This window comes from Sorex araneus, chromosome 4 (assembly GCF_027595985.1).
Source record: "Sorex araneus isolate mSorAra2 chromosome 4, mSorAra2.pri, whole genome shotgun sequence".
In the NCBI taxonomy this organism is placed as follows: Eukaryota; Metazoa; Chordata; class Mammalia; order Eulipotyphla; family Soricidae; genus Sorex; species Sorex araneus.
In genome coordinates this window covers 154377648-154405080 of record NC_073305.1, presented here as the reverse complement: position 1 = coordinate 154405080, position 27433 = coordinate 154377648, and the positions used below count along the sequence as shown (strand labels likewise).

Sequence of the window (27433 nt, the reverse complement as noted above, 5' to 3'; positions counted from 1 at the left end):
GTCCCTCTGCAGCTGTGTGTCAGTTCTGTTCAGTTCTGGCTCTCCAGCAAACTTCCTACCACTCAGTGGGCTGCAGCTACAGCTTATCTTAGGAGATTCGATTCTTTTATGGGGGGGTGGGGGTGGAGTGCTGAGGAGGGGAGCCAGCAGTGCTCAGAGTTTATTGCCGGCAGTGCCCAGGTTTTATTGCCAGCTCTGCTTAGAGGACCATGTGCAGCGCTGGGATTGAGTTGGTCAGCTCTGTGCTGTGTAGCTCCATAACCCTTGTACCAGATTTCCAGCCTTGAGAGCTGGTTCTTTTGCCACATCTCTCCACTTTTCACATTTTCATCTTTGCTCTTGTGTTTCTGCTGTGTCTGTTTATGCATCTTATTCTTTCTACTCTTATCATCATTAATATATTTTTTTGCATTATACTTTCCCTGTCTCATTTACTATATGAGTTCCCTCAGGTGGGCTTTGAATGAACCATGTTCATTTTTAGAGAATATTATTACTCTGGTGGGAAAGAGAAACTGTTCCTATGTAAAATGTGTACATGAAATGTGGTATCACTGTATCAAAGGGTGTCAGGATGGGAAAACTCAGTGTGAGCTGGAGCTGAGGAAGAAGGGTGGGTAAGAATCGCATGAGGCCAAGATGTGGAGAACCTTGCTTATAAAAATACCAGTCTAATTGGGAGAAAACAATGGAAATGGTTCCTGGGGAAAATGAAAACTATTTGTGGGGAGTGAGAGAAAGAAAAGCTTAAGGTAAGTTTTTTCGGGCAGAATCATGGATATTTACAACAGTAAATATTAGGCAGAGAAATGGAAGTTTCACTATTTTAGTTATAGTGCATAGTCTCTGGATTTTTGAGTAAGGACAGACTAGAAAATGGTAGTGTAGTAATTTTAGAATGATGTATGGGGGGGAACCTCTTTATCATTCATTGTTTTCTTTGCAGTTAATCCTATTTTTCTGTTATTTAGTTATTGCTAGAACAATAGCTCAAAGGTAAATTTTATATTGATATAAAATCTGCAAGTCATTATTTAGCTAGGTATTGAAATATAATAATTAATGTGGAATTTTTTGCTTGGCTAATTTTTAATGAAAACTGCTGTTTAATCTTTGTACTATCTCCTAACCATCCAAACATGTGGAGAGGGGCCTTGATCATGGCTGTGGCTAGGTTTCATAAGTCTTTGGCCTTGGGAGCGCTGCTTGGAGCGGGGAGGGAAACTGAGGCTCACCCCCTCGAAGGGGCCCCGGGGAAGACAGTCAGATGTGGGGGCAAGAGACTCTCTGTTCAGAAGAGCCTCTCGCATGAAGGTACCAGCAGAGGAACCCAGGTGTGTGGGACCCAGGGCTGAGACCTCCAAGTCTGCTCGGATTGGGACTGGGCTTCTTCCGCCCAGATTCCGCTTCCGAGGGGCTCCGGTGAGGAGAGCCAGGCGCGGGGGCAAGAGACTTGGGGCGGGGGTCTCTTTTATACATTTTTATAGATCAGATTTAATATTATTTAATGTTATTTCCCTATGTGCAATATTTTAAAACATGTTAAGGTAGCACTAGTATTAGTATGTCCTATTAAATTGCTTAAAAACTATTATTCTTAATGACTGCAGAGTTAATTATCAGACTGATGTACTATGACCTTACAAAATTGCCTGTCGTTGGACATTTAAAATGCTTTAAATTTGCACTGTTTCAAACAATATAATAATGAGATGGCTTAACTTCAAACTTTATCCTCAGGAGATTTAATTTATTATTATTATTATTATTAATTAATTTATTTATTTTTGTTTTGTGCACTGAGGAATTACTCTGGGCAGTGCACAGGGCATATGGGATGCTGGGGACCAAATCCGGGTCAACGGTATACAAGGCAGGCACCCCATCCAATTTACTCTATCTCCAGCCTTCAGATTTAAACATAACTCCATGAGGAACCATTTAAATTTAAAATGTACTACATTTTGGGATCCAGACAGGTAACTCAAAGTGTGGAGCACTGGATTTGCCTTTGGGAGGCCTGGGCTTAATCTTTGCAGCACATAACTCCTTATTACCAGCAGGTGTGCCCCCCAAAGAACCAAAAAGTTCAAAAATACTAACCAAACAGAAAAAGTCACATACGTTTAATGTTACATATTTGTTAGCACTGGAGTGTTATCATAGTGGGCGGGGCAATCTTTGGCATCCCACAGTGTTCCCTGAGCCCTCCAGGAGGGATCCCTGAGCTCACAGCGCAGAGTCATCTCTGAGCACTGTTGGTTGTGACCCCCAAAACAAAATAAATAAAGGAGAATAGTAAAAAAAAAAAAGACATTTGTTATATTTGTGAATACACACACATACACACACACACACACACACACACACACGTAAAGTACCTATACATGGTTCTAGTATTATGTATCTAAATCTGGAATCCCCACAGGGTATATGGTCATATCTGTTCATATCTGCCTATACTTGACATAGAAATTACTTTAAAGTTCTTTGGTTTCTGTTAATTGATGGTCTGAAACATTATAATATCATTAGCATATACACATTATCCTTTGTCTAAAGTGATAGTTTTTGTTGTTGTTGTGTTTTGTTTTGGAGCCGTACCTGGAAATGCTCAGGGCTTAATCCTGGCCCTGGGTCTGGGATCACTCCCAGTGGGTTTGGGGGATATAGGATAGCAGGGATCAAACCTGGATTGTCCTTGTGCAAGGCAGGCACCTTCTCTGCTGTACTGTGATTCCCCAAAGTGATAGATACGAGAATTTCTATGGTTGGAGATACTGTAAGAAATCTTTGTAAGACCAAGTTAGACCAGTACATTAATTGAAAATTGAATATAGGAATGTTTTAAAACTAATTCCGAGACAGCTGATTGTAGCTAACTGGAACCAAACTTCTGGTTAGAAATTTGAGGAGGAATTGATTAGCTGGTAACAGGAAATAGTAAACATGTTTAATTTATAATTAATTTATAATATAAATTGGAAGGGAGTGCAGAATGTAAAATTTTCTGCCTTAAGATTGGTTGCCAGTCATTTTGGGAGACTGTGGAAGGAATTTTTAGAAGCTGATAAGAATAGCATAGTTTGAACTGGGGTGGTGGGGTGGTGGAAGGGAATCATGTCGAACAGGCAGCTACTTCCACGGCACCCACTGGGTAAATTGCCACCGTGTGTAGTCATTTGGAGAAGATATAGAAGGCAGTTTTCTGTGAACGCTTGCTTATTCTTTTCCGGAACAGTGCACTACATACATTTTATTCTATAGCATTTAGAAATGTAGTAATAGTTGTAGACAATTAAAAAAATGCGTTTAGTGACACATTTTATTGAAATCAAACATAAGTACTTTGAAAAAAATTAGTTAATTCACATTGAATGGCCTTGAGAGGCTGAAATAGCTGGACTGATTATACTTGGTGACTTTCATATTTCTAATGATTAGATTAGTATTTCTTAGAAATTAATGTAGATAGCTCTCATTTTCTTAATAAGAAAAATATTATAGCTCAAAAGTGCAGCTAGCTAAAGATTGCTAAATGGTTTTAATGGTAAATATCATACTGCATCATTGAAATGTGAGACAAAACTTACTTAATTTTATGCTTAAATACTTTATAATGGAAAATTGGTACTTGAAAGCTTGTAAGTTATTTGGAAAGCAGTATTTTAAAATTTACAATAAAATGTAATTGAAGAAGACTTATAAAAATTGTGTATGTCAAATATTCTCACAATATATTATAGGATAAAAATTTTGTAGCAGTGGAGAAACAGATCTGAGTTAAAAGCAATTGAAGCCCATTGACATTCAGTAGCATATCCAAAAATTCTGGAGAGTTTGTAGTTAAAAACAATAATTGGTCTGCTCTGCTAAAGAGAATATGAGAGACATCTTGATAAATTGGCCATGGATTTGAAAATGGGAATATAACCAGAATAGAAACAGGATGTTTCTATAAATGAGGCTGGGATCCAGGATATCCTGTTAAAAAATGTCAATTTTTCCAAAATTATACATGACTCAAATATTTATTTATTTATTTGTATGCAATCTTTGAGAATCAGAAAAAAAAGAATTCCAGGTTACAATAGCAAAGGGAAATTGGGAAAAAATGAATCAAATGTGGTATCAGTAGCTATCATTATAGACAGTTTATTATAGACTTGGTCTACTTTCTGAGAGTGTTATAAGAAATCCTCACAAAAGCTGAGCCATACCATTGATTAGATTAGAGATTTTGTTTCATTGTAGTTGTAGTCTTTTTTTTTCCTGCTATGATTTTAATCTGTTTTGAGGAATTAATTGAATACTGGAAATGAATGGATGTTTAGTGTATTATAGTTAACAGTTATTGTTTAGGGGGAAAAACAAACGCAAAGTTAATTTTCTAAGTTTTGATTAAAATTGCATCTTTGGGTCTGGGAAGATAGCTCAAAAGGCTGGTGCATGTGTCTGGAATGCAATGGGCCCTGGGTTCGATTCCTGGCCCTCCACACCCTTCCTGCACCACTGATTGTAGACCTAATGACTCCCATCACTGGTTGGGTGCCTATCTCCCCCAAAATTGTACCTAGTGAAAAAATAGTGTAATCACATTGTATTCTACCTTAAGTATAATAAATAGCTATTTTATAGCTTTTTTATGTATACATTTTGCAACATCGTAGTTAAAATAACAGAGACAATGGTCAGACTCTATCCTGTGTCCTTAGACTAATAACAGTAGCTAATTGGTGTTGGTTCAAGAACTATTTTTACACTTCCTAATTTTTTTTCCTGGTGCAAATTGTGTGTTCCTTCTTCTTTTATGTTCTTTTCTTTCTGGTTTCTGGGTCACACCCTGTGGTGTGTTCAGGGCTTACTCCTGAGTCTGTGCTCAGGCATCACTGCTGGCGGAGTTTTAGGGGAACCACATAGGCTGCCCGGGATTGAAACCCTAGTCAGCTGTGTGCAAGTCAAATGCCCTACCCAACCAACTTTGCTTGTGTTCTGCTTCCTAGTCAGCATCGTGGTTTTGAACTGCTTTGGGATAAGCTACTTCTTCTCTGGTATTGCCATAGGGAAGATAACCAACCAGTGGGAAAAAAAAGGTCGTGGCTTGGGTTACTGATTTTCACAAAAGCTTTCTTCCAGCTTGAGAATAGCTTGGGTAAAATTCTAAAATTGGGAGGGAATGAATGCTACTGATCTGGCAGTGTAGTGGTTCTGTTTCAGTTAGGTGATGTTGTTGTGCTGCTCTGTTTGAATCTCAGCTCCCCAAATCTCATACTTTGAAAAGCTTAGCCCTCAAGTTAAACTGCCAAGTATCATTTCCTAAATGAAATTCACAAGGGCTGGTGCATTGCCAGAGTTCACAGGCTTCCACTGCACTGCATGCATTTCCCTGTAGATTCCTGATACTGGATGCACAATACACTGCTGATACGCGGCATTGCTGAGCAGAGTCAGGCAAGGCATCAGTGAGCTGCCCCTCCATCTGCTGAGCTCGCGCAACCCCCTTCTCCACCTGTAATTCATCCCAGTACCAGAAAAGGTCACAGAGATTGTATAAGTGATGGTGTTTGAGATGTGAGATAGAAAATTCTTTTAGTGCGTGCACTTTTAGCCTATTTTTCTGCAAAAGTATTATGGAAAGGAGAAGATGACCATTCTTTATAAGCCAAGCCCCATAAACTATTACTTTTGTTTGTGTTTGATATTAAAAAGTTCCTTTACTAAGCCTAGAACTTTCTTAGTGTGGGATATAAGTTTGAGCCTGTTTTTTTTTTATGTTGAATAATTTCCAAATTGTCTTTCAGTCATTTGTGAAATAGAAATAATAACACACTGCTGTGCAATTAAACGAATCCATGTGTATTATGCCTTTCTACAATTTACCTACTTGTTTGATACTTTTCTGGGTCTCCTTTCTGGGAATCGTAGTCTTTATGAGTTAAAAATAATACTTATAATGGATTGGTAGCATTATTTCTTTGTATGTGTATTTAATCTTCATCATGTCTTTATTTAGCTTCATTGTATTTAATGTCATTTCAGGTTCCTATATGATAGTGGACTCTTCAGATCACGACCCTGGAGAAAAAGCAAGACTTCAACTACCAACAATGAAGGAGAATGACACTCACTGCATTGATTTCAGTTACCTGTTATACAGCCAGAAAGGGTTGAGTCCTGGCACTTTGAACATACTAGTCCGAGTGAATAAAGGACCTCTTGCCAATCCAATTTGGAATGTGTCCGGATTCACCGGTAGAGATTGGCTTCGGGCTGAACTAGCAGTCAGCACCTTCTGGCCCAACGAATATCAGGTAATCATCTGTTCTTTCCAATTTTATGCTTTGAAGTCTTTGGATCTCCCTATTAAGATGTAGTACTTTGAAGTAAAACTAGCCCATTGGAATGAGAAGTTTTCCTTCTAACCCTTCCACACTCTTTTTCTGAAGAAATATTTGAACAATTGGCATAAAATATCCAAAGTACAGAAATCTTTCCAGATACAGAGAAAAGTAATTTTAGATATAATATTTGCTTTTGGCAAAGAGATACTTATTGACCTACATAGATAAAAGACTGTTCAAGAAGAAATCCTCATTTTGAGGTGAGTGCTCTAATACATACTCATATTGGAGCGTTCACTGCTTTCTTGAAGATACTGGAAATAAACAGAAATAAGCTTTCATTGAAATATCTGAGTGACTTTTTGAGTAGTAATTTATATTTTTCCAGTTACAAGAAACATACAGATATGCAAACTAAAATATTTGCTTACATGTCTTTGAATTTGCTTTTTGATATGTATCACTTGTGATACATTAAACCAGACAAAGAATAAATGTTAATACATGCTGTATGCTTTATGTGACTGGGTTTATATGTTTTACCAAAAACATTCCTGTAGCAGAGAATTTCAGTAATTCTCACCATGATTTTTAGTTTTTGGAAACAAAGTTTCTTTATGTGAAAGTTTGCGATTATGCTACTTCTTGATATTTAAAGTTCTAAAAGAATTGACTTTATAGCTTATTACAGAGCCTAATTGAAATGCATTTATGTAAAATTATCTTTTTATGGTCAGTGAGAAAATTCTAGTCCAATGAAAGATTTATTTCTGTTTTTATAAAAGGGACTATTCAAATTAGAGATACCTTTCTTCCTAGAGGAGATAGCAGTGCATTGTTTTAATTGCTGTGTCTCGGCCTGATTTTTCTGTTATTAAACGCCTCTTATTTCATCAGTATGGTTTCACAATTAGGGTTTTTCATTCAGGATATGTGTGTCCACTGAGATTTCAGTGGATTTATATTGGATATTACTTGTTTTCGTTCTTCTGGAACAGAAAATGTTTCTCTTCAACGTGGTAGAGCCAAGATGTGCCCCATTCATGGCCATCAGCTTAGTGAGGGCTACGTGTATGGGAGGTGGGTAGGGAAAATGTGTGAAACTGACACTTACGTGCCAGAAGCAAAATGAGTGGGCTCATCTCTAACAGCAGTGGGTTGATGCTGTCTTTGCAGGGTCATCTTTATATGGCAATGTCATTATCCTGACTTCACAGGAATCTGTTATTTCAGCCAGAATAACACTGAAATGACTGATCCTGTGGAATAAAACTCTCAGTACATCTAGACTCTTTAAAGTTCAAATAACAAAACTAGCAAAATGGTTAAAACTATGGGTTACAGAGTAAGGTTGCTTGCATTCCCCCTTTTAAATTACTATCAGTGCAGGTAGCTAATTATAGGACCAAATTGTTGGTTTTACCTTTGAAAAAATGAAACAAAACATTGAAGTAGGTTTTGTTAAATCCATCCGAAAATATATTTATGCTCATAGTTTTATTCCTTTTAAATTAAGGAGTAGTGTCTCTGTTACTTTTGCTAATTTTTGGCAATCTATCTTTACACAGTATTATTTTTGAATTGCTGAAGTTAATACTAATTTCACGATAATTTCAAACTTCAGGAAAACTGCAAGAATAGAGCCAAAAACTGGATCACAGCCATAGTGCAGTGGGCCGGGCTCTTGTCTATATCTCAGTATATAATTGATTTTAACAAAACATTATTAAATAACCGCAATATTAGGAGTAAAATTAGAACATTTTCATTGACAGTATTAACAGGCCTTGACTTCTCAAACTCCATTGAAGTTAAGTAATTGTCCCACTTAAAGAGAGGCTTTTGCAGACTCTAAAAATCAAATCTAGTTTTAATTATTGCTATTATAATGCCATTACTTATGGCCTAGATTTCTGTAATGTGAAGTTTGGTGGCCGCATCCTGGGGGGAGGTACTCTGGCTTCTCCTGGCTCCATGCTTGGATGTTGCTCCTTGTTCTTTAGAGGCCATTTGGTGTCAATAAGTGAATTTGCACCCCCTGTGTAAATAGCTCTTTGAGCTTTTTGCGTGCCCTGTGACACTAATCTTAACACCAAGTTACAGTATCTAGGGCTCTATTAATACTCCCTTTGTTCAGTCCCATTTTGTATGATAAAACTTCTTGGGTTAAATGTATGTATTTACTATCTTTTTAGGCAAAAAGTGCCTATGCAAGTTTTATCTGACCAGTGAGCTTTTTTTGGAAATTTCTTGTCAGGGAAAATTATGACTAAATGCTTGTAATCTATGGATAAATGGTGCTTCGTTGCAGATTACAATTTGAATCGTAGATCATTCCTTTGCCTCTACATCTTTTTCCTTATTCTGCAAAACTTAACAATTAATGTCAGCAGATAACAGCATAGACTGTTTTCTATTCATTTTGTCAGTGGTAAATAAATTCGTTGACTGATGTTTTTATTGATTCTGTTTTATAGATAAGTAGTTGTACCTCCATCCATTATTGAATAACCAATACAGCAATAAATATCTTTTATGTGATATTTTTGTTATTAGGAAATAGGATTAAAGTGTTTCAGTTGCCACCCATTGCAGAGACTTGATGATATTTAAATAATTAAAATATAGGTATTGTAGTGCATTGTGCTTGAAAGTGCATTTGTCGTTCACTTATTGACTGATTGATTGATTGATTGATTGATTTAGGTATTTTGGGCTACATATGGCGATGCTTAGGCATTGTTACTGCTGACTCTGGGTACAGGAAACACTTACGGCGGGCTTGGGGGATCATATTAGATGATGGGGAATGGAACTGAACCATCTCCAAGGCCAGGACCCTATCCACTGTGCTGTCTCTGCACACTCTCATTTTCGTTCTTGAAAAAAACACTGTGTGACAGAGAGATAATACACCTGAGAAGGTGCTTGTTTTCATAATTGCTGTCCTGGCTTTTCCATATCATCTTCCTGTTTGATCCCATATGGTCCCCAAGTGCTACCAAGGAGTGATCCCTGAGAACAGAGCCAGGAGTTAGCTCTGATCCACATCTGGCTGTGGATCCCCTCCCAAGGAAAGAAAAGAAACAATACTTATTCTTCCCCACCCCCCCCCACCCCAGATTCTTGGTAGTAGTAATACAATATGCATCAAAATGACTCTCTTTGGCTCTCCATCACCAGGAGATTTACATTCTCCAAAACTTATTTCTTTTAACCCTTTTCAGAATACAGTAATTTTTTTTGGTTCCCTTTTCTGTTATATTTCTAGTGGAAATTATCTTCTTTGCTTGAACTGTTTCATATATGGCCAGTTCTCTTAGCCCACTTACTTCTTAACCCAACTTTGGCAACCAGAACAGTCTTGTACGCAAAGTACCCCAGAGAATGGCTCCTTATATTTGTTTTTGTGTGCTTTCAGTGTAACAGTCACACAGTGATGATGATAACAGTACTTTCTGTGTAACACACACTCCTGAGTGATATGTAGAATTGTCCTTTAAGCTCTTTTCCCATCTTTCTGTTGAAGTAAGAACCTGAAATTCTTGCAAGATTTTACAATATTACAACTTTGGTGTTATTTGCCCTTCCCAGGGACTTTGTCTTGTTGAAAGTTTGATGTGGTAGGTCAGTTGCTTATCTTGTTTGCTATTTTAAAATGAGACACTCCAAAATTAAATTTTCTTGTTTGTTGAAAAAAATATGGGATGCCGGAACATTTTAAACTCTTATTTGAATAAGGAAGAAAATAAAATATGTACGTAATTGGAAAGTATGGGGAGGGGTGGGCAAAAATGTTCCTTCTAATAATTTGGTTACTGGGCAGATGAGTACAAAACTTGAAGTCTTTGAGATCAACCCTTTATGGTCATCTCACTTCTGCTTAGAAACTGCAACTTTTGCCATATCCTTAATTTCTTTAGCTGTAATTTCCTCCCTCATTTCACAAATGAGGCATATCACAGCACTTATACCATTATTGGATTGTTTTCATATTAAGGGACTTTATGAAAGAGTCTGACATGTAGTATGTGTTTTCCATAAACTTAGGTGAACACTGTGATGTGTAAGTAAAAATTTTGCAAACTCTACTAAAGTTAGTATATATTCAACATTTTCTTTTGTCTTAAAGGTCTGCTATTTTTTTGTTAAGACTTAAATATTTTAGAGCAGTTTTAGGTTAGGAGAAAGTACAGAGATGCAGAACACACAGCAAACCTCTACAAATGTCAACTTCCATGCATTTGTACTTCCAAGTTTGTTAAAACAGACAAACATACATTAACTCACCACAATCACTCAGTAGTCAGTTTTGGGTTTTTGTGATGTTGTGCATGTAAAGGTATTTAGATAAGTATATAATGACATCGATTCATCATTTTATCTAAAAACCATTTTCACTGATCTAGAAATCCTCTGTCAACCAATTCATCACTTTTCCTCTTTGTCAATATTTTTCTTTTTTCTTTTTGTCTACTAAAATCTTTACTTATATGACAGCTTGTTGTTAGCTGTTACCATATGGACAAAAAACCCTTGTTCTGAGGCTTGTAGCCTCGTTTGACACTGTAGGAGATAAAAATGCATATATATATGTATGTGTGTGTGTGTGTATACACGTATGTGTATACGCACATATGCTTGCTCACAGTTAGATCGGGTCCTCCCTTAACCAGCTTAGATCAAGTGGAAAATGTGAAATGTCCAAATCTCAAATTTGAAACAAGGTAGTAATTGTTAGAGACAAGTGTGTGTATGTGTGTGTGTGTGTGTGTGTGTGTGTGTGTGTGTGTGTGAGTGTGTGTGTGTGAGTGTGTTGGGGGAAGGGGAACAAAAGCAGGACATAGGTTTTGTTTCAAGTAATTTGAAACACAAGTGGTACTAGAATTCTTGTCTCTTGATTCTTTATTCTTATATCAATGTCTTTTGATTCTACTTCATTGTTTTCCTAAAATCACAGTGATTTGGAACTAACATTTGCTTTAGTTAAGCAGAACATGTTAGATTTTGTTTATGAAATAAGCATTTGTATGGAACTGTTCTCTGGTGTCTTCACAAATAAGGCCTTTCAAGCTGAGAGTACTAATTATGAAAAATATATTTGCTTCATTTGCTATGGTTACAGTCACTAATTCACCCTATTTTCATAGGCTTCTAATAACTGCTGTAGATTCTTCAGTTGATTGCAAAATGGAAGTTAAAAAAACAAAACAACAACACCCAAACAGTGTTATTTTATTGTTAAATTCTAAGTTTCAACTGGCGATCAGCACACCTTAAGAAGTATAATTTTCTCCACTCCAGAAATCTGACCTGTCTTGTATGTGTAAAATGAAGTTGTGCTTTGGGATTAAATCCATTACTTTCTTACTGAACAGTGATGTTGTTACCAAATGAGGCAGACAGACATAACTTCCAAAACTATTAGTGGAAACTTAATCTAGTGTTTTCCATTAACTAGGCTCACGTCATTAATCACAAAAATGATGCGTGATGAAAACTACAGGGGTTTGGCTAGAAATTGCAAAGTGATAATATAGCAGAATGTTGTCCCCCTTTTAAAACAAAAAACAAGACCCAAAAAAATGCTTAGTTCACTGAGTAACAAACCTTTGTAATACATTTTCTTTGGTAATGGTTTGCCTATTACTGTTTTCTTTTTTTCCTGAAAAGTAAGTACTGGACAGATGGATTTTATTGTTTTGTCTGCTTTATAGGGGTTTATGCTTACAACATGTCTTGTCTTACACTAATATGTTGGCAATTGAATGACTGTTACACTCCAGGAATACCACTGGGTTTAGATCTGAAACAATTGAGATTCAAACTGAGTGACTGTTTACTTAAGAGTCTCCAAAAGATTAATACTTGGGGTTGGGGCGGAAGTCAGAGCCCGCCGACAAACTATTCATGCAGAGAGAAAGAAAATATCACTCTTTTTTTCATAGTTGTTGCGAGTCTTCCAGTTAATAGAGCTCATCATTAAATCTTATAGAATAGCACCTAGGAAAGTATCTAGAAGGATTTTTCTTTCCTGTACTTATTAATCTGCTAAGGCTGCTGTAATAAAATTTTAAGCAAAGGGTAGGTCAGGCCCTTGCTTTTTAAACTGTCACTTGACTTTTGATGGGGGCCTCCCAAGGGATGCTCAGGATGACTGGGCCTGGAGAGCAAACAGTCAGCTGAGTGCAGAGACCCAAGAATGCAGTGCTGCTGAGGTCCTGCTCTGCTGGGGGCTTACCTGGGCCACCAGGGAGCTTGGGGGCTTTCAACACTGCACCTAGATTGTTTACCTTGTGTTGCTAGGGGTCAAACCAGGGTCAGTTGCATGCAAGACATGTGCCTTAACCTCTTGGACCACTGGGCCTTTTAAGTGTGCCTTCAAATAAGTCCTGTTAAAATAAATTTCTTTATGTTTTATTATTAGCAACTATTCGATTTGCATTTCCATTTTATATTTCTACATAATGGGGTTATGAAAAATTTCCTAGATAGAAAGGATTTTTGAGTGGGAAAATTTTAAGATGTTTTGGAGTAAATGCAGAAATTTACTTCTCACAGGCTGGGAAGTCCAGAGAGCAAGGTGCTGCTAATCTGTTATGTTTGGAAGCTGCTCTGGACTGGGGTTTCAGGCAGCCACAGCTCACCTTGGCCTCAAGAGCTGAGATGAGGGGCTGGAGCGATTGCACAGTGGGTAGGGCATTTGCCTTGCACGAGGTCAACCTGGGTTCGATTCCCAGCATCCCATATGGTCTCCTGCATCCCATATGGTCCCCTGAGCAATGCCGGGAGTAATTCCTGAGTGCAGATCCAGGAGTAACCTTTGTGCATTGCCGGGTGTGACCCAAAAAACAGAGAGAGAGAGAGAGAGAGAGAGAGAGAGAGAGAGAGAGAGAGAGAGAGAGAGAGAGAGAGAGAGAGAGAGAGAGAGAGAGAGGTGAGAAGAGCTTCTAGCTCTGGTGTTTCTATTTCTTCTTAGAAGGGCACTTGGCCTAGTATGTCATTAGGGCTCAACCTTTAAGTCATTGAATTTTAATGAACTACTAAGGGTTCACATCCAGATCCAGTCACTCTGACTCATTATCTTACATGATAATGTTGCAGATATGGTTAATTATTCAGTGATCACTCTTACTTAAAAAAATAACATTGATAACACTCTCTTCCAAGTTTGTTAAGTTTTTCCACCTCCCAGATTAGGTAGGATTGGTCAAGGCCGCCCAATTCTAGCCAGTGAACTTTGAAGGCAAGTTTGTCTGGGGGACGTTTAGGGAATGTCCTTCCTATTGAAAAGAAGCTAGGTGTGCTGGGTGAAAGTAGGGTGCTTGGAGCTCCATCAGTCATCAGCTAGCTATAAGGGAAGGAAATAGCTAACTATGGATAACACCTGGAAGAAAGGAAGGAGCCAGGTCTGTGTGTCTTGCGAAATAATAATAATAGCAGTCAAATAAGAAGGAAAAAAAAACCTTTTTGGTGAATACTTTAATATGCAACCGCAAACATCCTCTTAGGACATTTCATGTCTTTAGTTTTTATGTAACTCTTTAGTTTTTATGTGTTCATTCTTGCATGTTTGTTAATTTGAGACCTATGGAAGGTATCTATGAATTTTAAAAATCATATTTTCATCCCAGTTGTGGAGAAAAGAGAAGGTTATAAGCTTGAACATGTAAATACGGCAGTAGGACAAGAGTAGGGAAAAAAGGAAGGGATGAGAAGGTACTGCTTATCTACTCAGACCCTGGGGCGTATAAATACATTTACACCCTCTTTAATTTGTTTTAATATGTGATCGATACTATTTATTAATTTTATACATGAGCTAAAGTACTGGGTATTAAGTGGTCAAACAAATCTTTACTTCTGTTTATTTATTTAGAGGATGAGGACTCTTGGGCCAGACCCAGTCGTTCTTAGGAACCTAGCTTTTTGCTCAGGGTTCGCGTCTGGCAGTGGACATGGGACTACTTGCATTGATCTGGGATTACCGTATGTTTGGCAAGAACCTACCTCTTGTGCTACCTCTACCCCTCTGTTTTACCTCTTTGGTAGTTTAATCTGTTTATGAAATGTTCGATTATAACCATATCAGAATTAGCATCTAGAATTAGTATCTATCCAGAATTAGTATCTAGAATTAGCCATAATTGGATAGCCTCATTATAGTTATGACAAGTGTATGTGTGTGTGTGGGGAGGGGGCATGAGGAACATTATATTTTTATCTAAAAATATACCTTTTTTTTTTTTTTTTCTTTTTGCATCACACCGGCAATACTTTGGGGTCATTATTGACTCTGCACTCAGGAATTACTCCTGGTGGTCATCAAGGGGCCATACAGGATGCAGGGGATTGAACCTGGGTATGCAAACACCCTGCCCACTATACTGTTGCTTTGGCTTGTAAAATTTTACTTTTGTATTATGGGGATTTCAGTTTCAATATTTAGAACTTGATGAAAAAATAAAGACATGTTTTATTTTAATGTGAGTTGTTCAAAGAGAGATTGTAGAAAACTATAGCAAAAAAGGTCAGACATACTATAGTCTTTTTCTATTGCATTCAATATGAGAAGCTAATCATTTTGTAGTTATTAAAATATATTGGAATTTAAAGAGAAGCCTACATTGAACTTTGTAACACATCTTATATAATTTATTAGACAGTTTGTGATTAATTTTAGCTGTGTTGATTTTCTTTTTCTCTCTATTTTTTTAGAAATTATAAAACTTTATTAGAAAGTTGAAGAGAAAGGAAAAGGAACTCCCCGTGTAGGGAGGAACTTAGTACAGGACTAATTTCTGTCTTGATTTTCTAAAGATAAAACAGTGCTGCATGTTATTTTTGCATTTACATATAGAAATAACCATTGTACAAACCACTGGATTTCCCTGGTAGGAATTAGGTTCATGAGATTATTTGAATGTGTTTTTTTGTTGTTGTTTGTTTTGTTTTGTTTTTCTTTCTGTGCCACATCGGACTGGTGCTCTGGAGTTCCGACTTTGCACTCATCATGCTGGGGCTCTGGGACCCCACGCGTGGTGCTGGGGACTGAACCCAGGCTGGCAGTATGCAAGGCAAGTGCCTTTCCCAGTGTACTATCTCTTCAGCTCAATTCTGAATAAGCTTTCAAAGAATCTTTCAGTGTTCCAGGTACAATCAATCAGTTGTCATTTTGTATTTAAAGGTAAGGTCTATCCTCATAAATTTATATGTAGCGTTACTTCAGTAAAGTAATAAAGAAAGGAATGATTATAGCACATTAATATCAAAGCTTTGTTTGTTTTTGGACTACACCTGGTGGTACTCAGAGCTTACTCCTGGCTCTGCACTCAGGGTTCATTCCTGGCAGGGCTCTGTGGACCATATGGGATGCTGGGGATAGAACCTGGGTCAGATATGTGCAAGGCTAGCAGCCTGCCTGATGCGCTGTCACTCTGGACCCAAGAGATCAAAGTTTTGTTTAAACGTTAAATCGTGGTGTTTGCAACAACAGCACAAATTTAATACCTGAGAAGAGACATCAGTATTTGTGGTTAATAATTCTTATATGGATAGTTGGTTTTGAGCTTCTGTAATGTAGTCTAACTTCATGAATACTTATAATGGTATAAGTACTGTACCATTATAACATTTACATCATTATAATATTTATATGGTTTTATATTGTTTTGTTTTCCTGATTTTGTTTTTATCCTTATTTTGCTTATTTATTTATTTTTTTTTATTTTCACCAATGAGGATCAATCCTAAGTAAAGGAGCAAGCAACTGAATACCTATTTATCTACATATTTTTTGGTTTTGGGGGCCACATCTGGTGGTACTCAGGCTTTACACGTGGCTCTGCACTCAGGATCCTTCTAGGCAGGGTTTGGACACCATATAAGATGTTAGGGGTTGAGCCCCAGCTGACTATATGCAAAGCAAGTGCCTCGCCTGTTGTATTATCTCTCAAGCCAAAATAGCTCTTTAATAACTGTTCACATATATTATTTGAAGCATATTGCATACTGTATTGTTGCATGGTATTTGAGAATTAGAAGTAGAAAGTGTCTTGGTAGAGGGTTAAACACTGGTCATTTTCCCATTCTGAGTCCAGGATTAAAGTAGATGTTATTTGGCCTGTGTTCAGTCCCAGGCCTGTTTGTTGGCAGTGCTTTCTCACTCACTGAGTCAACTTTTTATGGAACCTCTTTAGATTTCAGTTGTTGCAAAATTGGATCAGAGCTATTCAGCTCACTTCACAAATGTCTAGGAACTTTGAAGTAAATAATGACACCCGCAGAGTACTCTACTTAAAGCTATTATTTATGAATAAAAGATATCTACTAAATCTTGAAAAGTAAAAAAAGATACAAATTGTAGTGATTCAGGTTTCTCTCAGCCTTTTAAGGGAGATGGAATATGTAGGCCAGTAGAAGACACCGGACCCAGAGTAACTCTGAGGAAAATGGCATCATTGATTTTTCTCTCTGAAGTTCTGCTTCGAACGACTCATTTAGTTATCCTTTTGACAAGTATTTATTAAGCCACTTCATCGATGCCACACACTGTCTACAGTTTCTTGCTTTCCCCGGAATTCTACTCTGGGAGAATATTTTCTGTGAGGGAAAACAAAACAGTGAGAGCAAGCATGTTTTGCATGCTAAATACATAAAATAAACAAAGAATAATGAGAGGGTGTTACAAACAACATAGGATGAGATGTTTGAGGAGGCAACCTTTACCTGGAAATTGGAATGGCAAATAAGGTTCAGGGAAATGCACTAGATAAAACAGCTGATTCAGGGCCCTTGTCTTAGAGAAGATTGGCCTTGATAAGGGAACGGTAGGATAGTCAGAAGGGAAGTTTTAAAAGAGAAATGGGGTCTGAAGAGAGCGTAGAAAGGCAAGGCACATTTTCCACCACCAATGTCCCCAGTATTCTCCCCCTCCATCCCAGCCCTCCTTCTGCTCTATGACAGACAATTTCCCCCATACTCCCCTCTCTACTTATGGGCATTATGGTTTGAAATATAGATACTGAGAGGCCATCACGTTTGGTCCTTTATCTACTTTCAGCACACATCTCCCATCCCGAGTGATCCCTCTATCCATCATTGACTTAGTGATCCCTTCTCTATTCCAGCTGCCTTCTCCCTCAGGGTGCTCGATCATTGTATGACTGAAACTCAAATGTGAAAGCTTTGTAACTGTATCTCACGATGATTCAATTTAAAAAAAAAGAAGAAGAAAAAAATGAACCACTCTGGTGGGGAATGGTTATAATGGAGAAGCAATGATTATTAGGGCAATGGGAGTATGTGGGAAATCTCTCTACTCCCCCCTCAATTTTTCTTTGAACTTTGATTCCCCCCAAAAATAAAGCCTTTAAAAATTTTCATATTTATATTTAAGAATAAATGTTGTTAAGCATTTAGCCAAAAATCACTACTCAGGTTGATTTACCATTTTATTCAGAAATTTGAGGTCATGCCTATGTCTTTGAGTTGGGTAAAGTATATAAAAATATAGTTAATAAAAAGACTGAAAATTAACAGGAAAAAAAAAAAGGCAAGGCAATTGCCTTGCATGCTACCCACCGCTGTTGAAATCCCTGACACCATCTATGGTCGCCTAGGCATTGCTAGATGTCATCCCTGTGCACATAACCAGGAATAGCCCCTTGGCACTATCCAGTGTGGCTCACTCCTGTTCCTCAAACAAATAAAAACTGAGAAAGGCAGGTTCTAGTTATTTGGAACTCTAATATAGAGAAACTTTCTGAAGCCTTTTGAAATATTGTGTTTTTTTTTTTAAATCAAGATTTTTTATTTACTCACTCATGACCTTATCTCTCTTTCTCTCTCTCTCTCTATATATATATAGTTCAAGTTTATATTCCTTATTCTTTTTACTGTTTACTGTCAGTTGTCAGCTTGGAATGTGTCCAGTGTTGAAAATGACAGTGGTTTCTATAATGTTTCTCTGGTTTTAAATTCTATTATAAATTAGTTATTTTTTTCTTGGGATACTAACTTGCTAATGATGAGTTCTGAAAATTTGCCAAGATTTACTTTAAATTAAAAAAAAAAGACCTTTCATTTGCGGGCCTTCATATTATAGTCACAGTCAGCTGCTCCAGTCTCTTCCTAAAACTTTAGTCAGACAAAAAAAAATTGCTCTGATTTGACCAGTTTGAACATATTGTGTGTCATGTGTGTATGTATGTATGTGTGTGTATGTGTGTGTGTGAAAATGAGAGACATACACACACAAAGTGAGAGAGAGAGAGAGAGAGAGAGAGAGAGAGAGAACACTTCTACAAAATAATGTATCTATCTTCTACTTATGTTGTCCCATTACCCCCTTTAGCCCAAGTTCTTTTTACATTTTAAGATCCGATTTCATGTTCACTTCGGCCTGGAAACCTGTGGAAGTCACCTTATTTCTCCTCATATATTCATGTTTGCATGGGTTATTAGATGCTTAATGCAATATCCTGATAGTTTACTATCTCGTATACTGAAGTGTACTAAATGCTTTATTATAGAGATAGTTTGCTCCATGAGAATTACACAGCAATTAAAGATTTGCTTTGCATTTTAAAAAGCAGTTTGGAAAAATAAGAGAAAAAATTCCCTCTTCACTATCACTGTAAATTTCAAAGGAAAAGTACTGCTGTTCTTATTTAGGGTAAGTATGGAGAATGTCAGAGCAAGAATGTGACTTGCTTCAGATCATGTTCCTAACTAGATCTGAGTCAACTCCCTGAAGATAATTCTATTTCCTATTTCACACTTTTTTGATAATGATTTTCCAGGCTTGGTCTCAAAAGAAAATTGCCAGTAATATATATTATAGTTTGCTGTTGCACGTTGACTTTAGGTTGACCTTTCGACCACTCACTACTTTTGAACTTGTTCATCAAAACCCTGAATGAATGATTTGAGGCTCTTCCTGTTCCTGGAACGAATAGGTATCATTGGGCTGCACGTGACAGGGACAAATGGAGATGTTACTGGCGCCCGCTTTAGCAAATTGAAGATCAATGGGACGACAAGTGACACTATATATATATATATATATATATATACATATACATAGTGATAACATGAAAGTGAGGTAATAATACTTCACTTCCATATGTTCAGGAAATTTTAATTGTTTTTATTTATTAATATTTCTCTAGAAATTTTATGTATTGCTTGTCCAAGAATCAATTAGGTAAATTAAGCTAAAAGCTTAAGGAACAGCCCAGAACTTTGGTGGGGTAGATTTATATTTATTTTCACATGTTAGCACTAATTCAGGCTCAGATGAAAAACAAACAAGTATGGCAATAGTGTCATACATTTGTTTTGGAAATGTAAAGTCATTGCGGAAATGTTAAAGTCACTGTGGATAAGTTTTTATGGTCAGTGGTGGCTGAATGGAGTTTTGTTATACAGTCACCTCTAATTTTGCATGTTTGGAAATAGTACAGTAAAACATTTTGGGAAGGAGGTAAAACAGCCATTGGATTGTTTTCTTTTATTATTTAATTAAATGCCTAAAGGAATGAAGAAAATACTACTGGTTAAAGGAGTTCTTAGGGAGGGAGTCACTGGTCAGATTTAAAAAAAAAAAAAAACAGTGATTTCTATAAATTTAAAGGCAGGATTTAGACTTCCAGATTACAAGTTACTGAAAGCACCATGCTGATCAGAAAAGAGAATGAAATGACCCGGTGGTGTTATGGGCCAGCCACTTGTTTGGTTTTGAAATGAGGAAGAATGACATTACTTTGAATACATAGGTTGGATCCAGGTATACGAAGTCTCCAAATCCGGTGATGAGATTTTTAAAAGTTTGCTTTTTTAATTACTGTTAGATCACTCTGAAGAATAATCAGCTGAGTAATTCAATGACGTTGATGATTTCTAAAAGTCACCCTTTGAAGATTGAGCTGAGCAGATCAAAGGGACACCCTAACCTCAGCATTTGCTGACCATCTCCATGCTGCTATTATCTCGGTCCCATCTGTTAGAACCAGACTTGTAAGGTTCCCGTGTTTGACACTTTTGGATGATTACCTGTAGGGGGCAAAGCATATTTTTGTTACTTAGTTCTCTTTCTGCAAGATAGAGATTTATTTGTTGTGAAAGGTAATCAGGTTTTGGCAGACAAGCATGCATTTTTAAAAGACCTATTCAAGGATTCTGCCTTTGTCAACAGAACTGCTGAATTTTGTTCATTTAAGCTTATTCTTTCTGCTGCGATCACTGGGGAACTTTCCCTTATTATAGATGATGAAGAATGTCCAGATGATGCTCTTCTTCTCCATCTGCCTGTTAAGCCCTTAATCTCCTACACCTGGGTGCTTTTAATCCTTTATTTGCTTTATGAACCAGTGGTTCCAAAGCCAGACAAGTTGTGTGTCACATATGGCAAATAAGTTTCTCTGTGCCATAAAGGGGCATACTATTATGTGTCAAAGTCTCCAGAAAATAGGTTACTGTTCACAAATGGACTTGCTGGTTTTAATGCTGTCCAGCTACAAAATGGCATTCGCTCACTATGCAACCAAGGGTGCCCTATTGATCGGCACCAGAAAGTACCTTGTTCACATTGAGCATTCCTTTTGCAGGTTTGTGGTCTCTGAATTGTCAGCATGCTACCTTTGTGATGTAGCCAGAGCTGCTTTCTGCTTTTTTTTTTTAAAAAAAAAAAAGCAGAGAAGGAGTCATGGGTCTGAGTTAGGAAACACAAAATTTTGGTATGAGTGTTTACGGACCATCCTTGGGCAAGGTTCTTTTGGAAAATAGGAAGGCAAGCGATACAGGAGGCAAAATGATCCACTGCTTCTTAGTTATCACTGTGTTCATTTAAACTCAGTGTGCTAGCTTGTCACAAGGTCAAGCCCTGAGTTGGATTTCAGTCTTGAACCCTAGTCTTGGTCAGAAGGAGCTCATGTTGCAGCAGTGATATTCTTCGTTGAGTTATATGAACTCCCCTCCTGTGTGAACTGTATACTTGAGAAATGGTTTATAGCTGTCAACTGTGTGATGGAATGACTGAAATCAGAATCTACTTTCTTTTGCTCTTCAGTTAAATCATCGTCATCATCATCATCCCATTAATCATCGATTTTCTCGAGCAGTCTCAGTAACCTCTCCATTCGTCCTCGCCCTGAGATTTTAGAAGCCTCTCTTGACTCATCCTTCCCAACGCTGCATTGGAGGCTCTTTCAGGGTCAGGGGAATGAGATCCATCATTGTTACTGGTTTTGGTATATGAATATGCTATGGGGAGCTTGCCAGGCTCTTCCGATGGAGCAGGAAACTCTCGGGAGCCTGCCAGGTTCTCAGAAAGGGAGAGCTAGCCAATCAGATGTCACTTCTGGGAGCTTGGTTTTATAGTCCATGGATGTTGGCCATTGGTGGGATTACATGGCGCCTGTGGCAGTTTCTGGATGTGACCACCTAGCTACTGGAAAATGGGGGATCTGGGCGGAAGAGGTCTAGTCCTGATCCCAGCAGGCTTGGAGATCTCAGCTGTGGGTCCCACACACCTGGGTTCCTCTGCCCATTCCTTCATGCGTGAGACTTGTCTGAACGTGTGGAGTGGGGCCTTTTTTGGGTCATCCCCGGTGATGCACAGGTGTTACTCCTGGCTTATGCACTCAGGAATTACTCCTGGCCATGTTTGGGGAACCATATTGGATGCTGGCAATCGAACCCGGGTTGGCCGTGTGCAAGGCCGCGTGCAAGGCCGTGTGCACAGCCCTACCTACCCGTTGTGCTATCGTTCCAGCCCCAGCTGTCTCTTTTTCTACTGCAAGCTTCAGAAATCAGTTTCATTCTTAGAGTAAGAGCAAGAAAAACTTTTTATTGTTTGATAGCTTCAGCATGGCTGTGGCTGGGTTCTGGAGATCTTCAGCTGCTGGGGCTCTGCTCAGGGCGGGGAGGGAAACTCAACCCACCCCCTCTGAAGGGCCCTGGTGAAGACAGCCAGGTGCGGGGGCAAGAGACTCTGCCGGAACCTAGCCACAGCCATGCTCAAGGCCCCTCTCTTTCAATTAAAAGCTTCAAGTAAAAAGTACAAATGACCTTTAGGTTACTTTGAAGTTATTTATAGCTAACTTAGTAAAGCTTGGTGCTTGTTAAGCCGAGATAGGCGCTAGTCCCCTAAGCTCATAGAGAAGAGGGAGAGAGGAGAAATTGTGTGCATCCTTCATACAAATGGCTGGCTTTTGTTTGCAGAAGCAGCCTAAAGATTTAAATTTTGTTTTCTCAAAACCATAACCCCTAGTAGAAAAAAGTAATTACTTAGGTCATATTTTGTGATTATATTTGCTGGAGGTAGCTAACTGGTATCTGTCTAACAGTGGAAACTTTTCTACGGAAATGGTCTTGTTAACTCAGTGAAGGGCGAGTTGGGAGGAAATCATCTGACAAATATGTATTATAGAGACATCTGTACTTTTTATTCCAGCCGGACCACACAGAACGCTTTAATTGTTAAGTGTTATTACAGCTCTCTCCTCCAGCAATACAAGACAGTAAGGACTAAGAGAAGTTAATTACAGCTTCTGATGGAACAGATTTTTAAGGCAGGAATTCCAGAGAGAAGAGGTCCCAGCCCTGTTTTGTTTGACAAAATGGCCTCAGCACCTCCACCTCCAACTCCTCAATCTCTCTCTCCCTTCCCTCCCCACTTTTCTCTTCCCCCTCCCATCCCCCCAATCCCAGCAGGGCTGACACTTTGCTTAGGAGACATGCTTGCTCATAGGGAGGATTGCTGCCTCAGGTCTCTGCTTTTCTGTTTAGACAATTGTTAAAGACATCTTACTCCTTCTGGATTCTGGATTCTCCCAGTCCTCTCTGCTTTCTGCCATAGCCCATGGGTTCCCATTTATATCTGCCTCTCCTATGCAAGGGGAACAAAGCACCTCTTAGGAGATAATCCCACCATGGGCCAGGGACAAGGAAAACGCATGACCCTTCTACTTTAGCTTTTAATAAAACTTTATTTAAAAGAACAGGTCTAGCGAGAGTGCAATTGACTTACAATTTGTGGAGTTAAAATGGAAAGAGAACAATGAACTTTTCAAACTAATAACTTAGCCTTTCTGTAGTTGAGTAGTAGTTTATGGCCTATTGGCGATATTTTGACTATGGAGGGAAATAGTTGATATAGAAATGAGCGACTTCATCATTTGAAATGAAAAGTTACACTATTTCCTACTTAGAGGTGAGGTGACATTCTCTCCACAGTTAACCTGCTCCTCGGTCTCTGGTACCTTCCCATACACCACCCTACTATATACCAGGCGTCCTCTAATGCCTGCTTTTCTCCGGGCAAAGTTGTGTTTTTCTTTTGTTTGTTCAGGTGAATAAATTTCCAATGATCTCTTATGTGCATTTATTCATAGCACAAATTCTTCAGCGCATGGTTTTTATTTTTTCCTCTATTCCTCTCAAACTGTTCTTTTATGCTCTTTAGCTTAATTATCTTGCTCAAGCATCTGAAATTTACTCTCAAGATATTGAGCGATCTTATTTTTCTTAACTGTGCATCATAGTCACCCTTCTTTTGGCCTAAAAGTCTGTCTGACACCTTTAAAAAGATGATGAGTTTCTGGTGGATTCCTCCCTAGCAGTGCTCAGGGAGTATAATGGGGCAATCCCGGTGATACAATTCCCTGCTGTGTATACCACAGTGAACCTGAGGATTGGGGCTTTTTGGGGTCACCAGGACCATACTGAGAAGGACTTGAGTAAAAATGAGGTGCCAGGCGTTGAATTTAGGGCCATGTCCATGCAAGGCAGTGCTCCGCCCTGGTGAGCTGGCTCCTAGCCCATTTCCTTTTCTCCTCTCCTTTTCTGGTTTTTCTCCTTACCATTCCGGTAAATTAAACAATCCTGTTATTTAATAATTTTTCTTTGGTATTTATTTTACTATGAAATAAGATATTTTTTCCATGTGCAACTTGCTGTTACTGTTTTTGGCATATCGAATATGCCACGGGTAGCTTTCTAGTCTCACATGGAGATGTTACTGGTACCCACTCGAGCAAATTAGTGAGCAACGGGATGACAGTGATACAGTGACAGTGAAGATATTTTTCATTAAAATAAAAATTTATAGGATGGAGTGATAGCACAGAGTAGGGCATTTGCCTTGCACGCGGCTGTCCCGAGTTCGATTCCCCATCCCTCTCAGATGGAGAGTATCCTGCCCACAGGGCAGAGCCTGGCAAGCTACCCATGGTGTATTCGATATGCCAAAAACAGTAACAACAAGTCCCACAATGGAGACATTACTGGTGCCCGCTCCAGCAAATCAATGATCAACGGGACGACAGTGCTACCTGATTTCTATACATTATATTAGACTATGTTAAAACTTGCACAAATAACATAAAATATGAGATGCTTTATAAATATTTTAGTTTAGTAATAGTGTAAGGGTTAGTGAAATAAAATATATGAGTCCCATAATCTGACTGAAGTAAAATCACCAGAATGTACTTTGTATTGATTTATTTTTTGTTTTTTGGATCATACCCGGCAATGTGCAGGGCTTATTTCTGGCTCACTGCTCAGAGGTCACTCCTGGAGGGCCTCGGGAGACCCTGGAGGATTCCAGGTATCAAACCCAGGTAGGCTGCTTGCAAGACAAACATGCACTCATTGCATTATCATTCAAGCTCTACATTTTTTAAAAATGTTTTGTGAAGTCTTAGACACTTGATTAATTCTCATTCCTCATGCTCAGCCTGTAGAGTTTTAGTATACAGGTTGCCCAACTCTCTGAAAGTAGATAGTTACTACTATGATGATAGTATGATCTGGCAGGATAGGTTTGGGATCTAGGAGCAATCAAATTTTCCTACATAAATTAATGACTGTAGCATTCCAAAATCCCAGTTTTTTTTTTTTTTTTTTTTTTTTTTTTTTTGCCTTTTGGGTCACACCTGGCGATGCTCAGGGGTTACTTCTGGCTCTGCACTCAAGAATTACTCCTGGCAGTGTTAAGGGGAACATATGGGATGCTGGGAATCGAACCCGGCTCGGCCGCGTGCAAGGCAAATGCCCTACCTGCTGTGATATTGCTCCAGCCCCCAAATGTCAGATCTTTTACCAAATCATACAGAATTGTAACATTCTGCTTTTGAATATTGGGAAACTCATAGTTGTAATTCGTTTTCACTCTGGTGTTCTTTCTTAGAATATTCTGACCTCTGCCTTTGGTATTTGTCTGGGTTTTCTAATTGTTATATAAAACAGTGTTGTAAATGTCTGTATATTCTTATAATATATATGCCTTTATTTACTCTATGCCTTAAAAATTAGGTCTGCTTTAGTAGAGAAATTGTAAACTCATAGAGTAGTGTACATATTAGACTCAATAATATCATAGTAAGTTGTTTTTCAAAATGAGTTACTGGTATTCTAGCTAGCTGTTCAATTTTAAGTATTTCCAGTGTTACATTTTTGTACCAGGCATGATAATATTGGGCATTGTTCCATTTATTTATTTATACAATTTTATTTTTAGATTATTCATAATTTTTCATTGTTTGTGTGTAAATTTGTAGTAAAAATGTCTTTGACTATCTGATACTTTTTTTCTAGCTTTGAGGTTGAATACATTTGTAACAATATTTTTCCTCTTGTTTTCAATGGTAGTACTATTGGTAGGATATTTGTCTTCCAAGCAGCATACCGGGTTTGATCCCTGGAATCCTATATGGTCCCCTTAGCCTCTTTTTATCTTTGTCATTTTTCTATGATTTTTAATGCTAGGAATTGAATGTTCTTTATTTAGTACAGATGTTAATCTTTTGGTGATACTAATATTTTTCAGATTTGGATTTTTTCATCTTAATTTTGTTTCTAATTTTAAGATTTTTTAAAAATTTAACCCTTCTCAAATTTAGTTATTTTTAATTCTGTATGTCTTTGAACTTTCCTTGATTTGCCTTTATATATGCTGTGAAATTAAGCTTTTTATAATAAAATACTTCATTGTACTGATGTGTCAGTCACCGCATTTCACTCTATATTTCTGAATTTAATATGTAGTTGTTGGTGTTCTTGTGTGTGTGCTTGTGTGTGTGTGTGTATGTGAGTGAGTATGTGCATATGAAAAAACTCAGTCATTTTTCTCATTGCTGGCTAGAAATTTCCATTTCAGTGTATCATCTTGAAGTTACAGATAAAGTAGATAAAATAGAAATCAATTATTCCATCCTTCTCTGATCCTAAAAGTTCTTGAATCCTTTATATAATAAGAAATGTGCTACTTGTCTTTAATTCTATTACCACCTTCACTTCATACCTTGTGGTCTTAAACCGCAGATTCCTAATCTTTGAAAGATTTCCTGCATCTTTCTTTTTTCTGGGTGATTTTTCAAAATTATGCTTTATTTGGAGAGTATGATTTTTAAAAAAACTATAAATATTTTTATTTGGAGTAATTGACAGTCCTTAAATTTTTTCAGACATCTAAATATTTACCCTGTGTGGACTCTTTTCTGTAGTACATGTGTGTAATACAGAATGTACAAACAGAAATGGCTCATCTCTGTTTTTTTATTTTCATAATATTTTACTTATACTGCTTAAATACAGGAGAAATAAAACCAGCATACCTTAATAAACTTATTTTCTTCTTCTTTCCATTTCCTGTAAACAGGCCAAGTAATAGTGACAGTGCCTAGACCAGCTTTTCAAGCTGGATGGTGGATAAAAGGAAACCTCAAATTCTCTAACCTACCAAAATGTACTAGGCTAACCCATTATTCTCTGGAAATTCATGCAATGTAAGGAGAAGTAAATGAATAGAAAGGGGAAATTCTTTTTCAAGTCTCTTCCCTGAATCAACTTTATTTCAGTGTTAATTGACTTGAACCAAAAGCTTAGCGCTAAATGAAATAAATGGTACTTTTGTAAAGCATGTTCTTTTAAACATGGAAGCTTCAAAAAATGGTAGCTTTCTTAAAAAGGTTTTTAAAGACATACTCATTTTCTTTTTCAAACTTATTGTACGATTTCTTTAAAAAAAACTTTATTTTTTCTTATTTAAAAGTGCTCTTGGAGTCTCCTGTAGTAAAAAGGAAAAA

At 37.7% G+C, this 27433-nt stretch overlaps 1 protein-coding gene across 13 annotated transcripts in view; it reads left to right on the top strand.

The window, feature by feature from the left end:
* PTPRK (protein tyrosine phosphatase receptor type K) overlaps window positions 1-27433 on the top strand; it is a 564747-nt gene that overhangs the window by 217875 nt on the left and 319439 nt on the right. For all 13 annotated transcript variants that reach the window (XM_055135020.1, XM_055135009.1, XM_055135012.1 and 10 more), the window contains exon 3: window positions 6040-6311. In XM_055135020.1, coding sequence (XP_054990995.1) covers window positions 6040-6311 — 272 coding nt within the window. The remainder of the gene's footprint in view (window positions 1-6039; window positions 6312-27433) is intronic.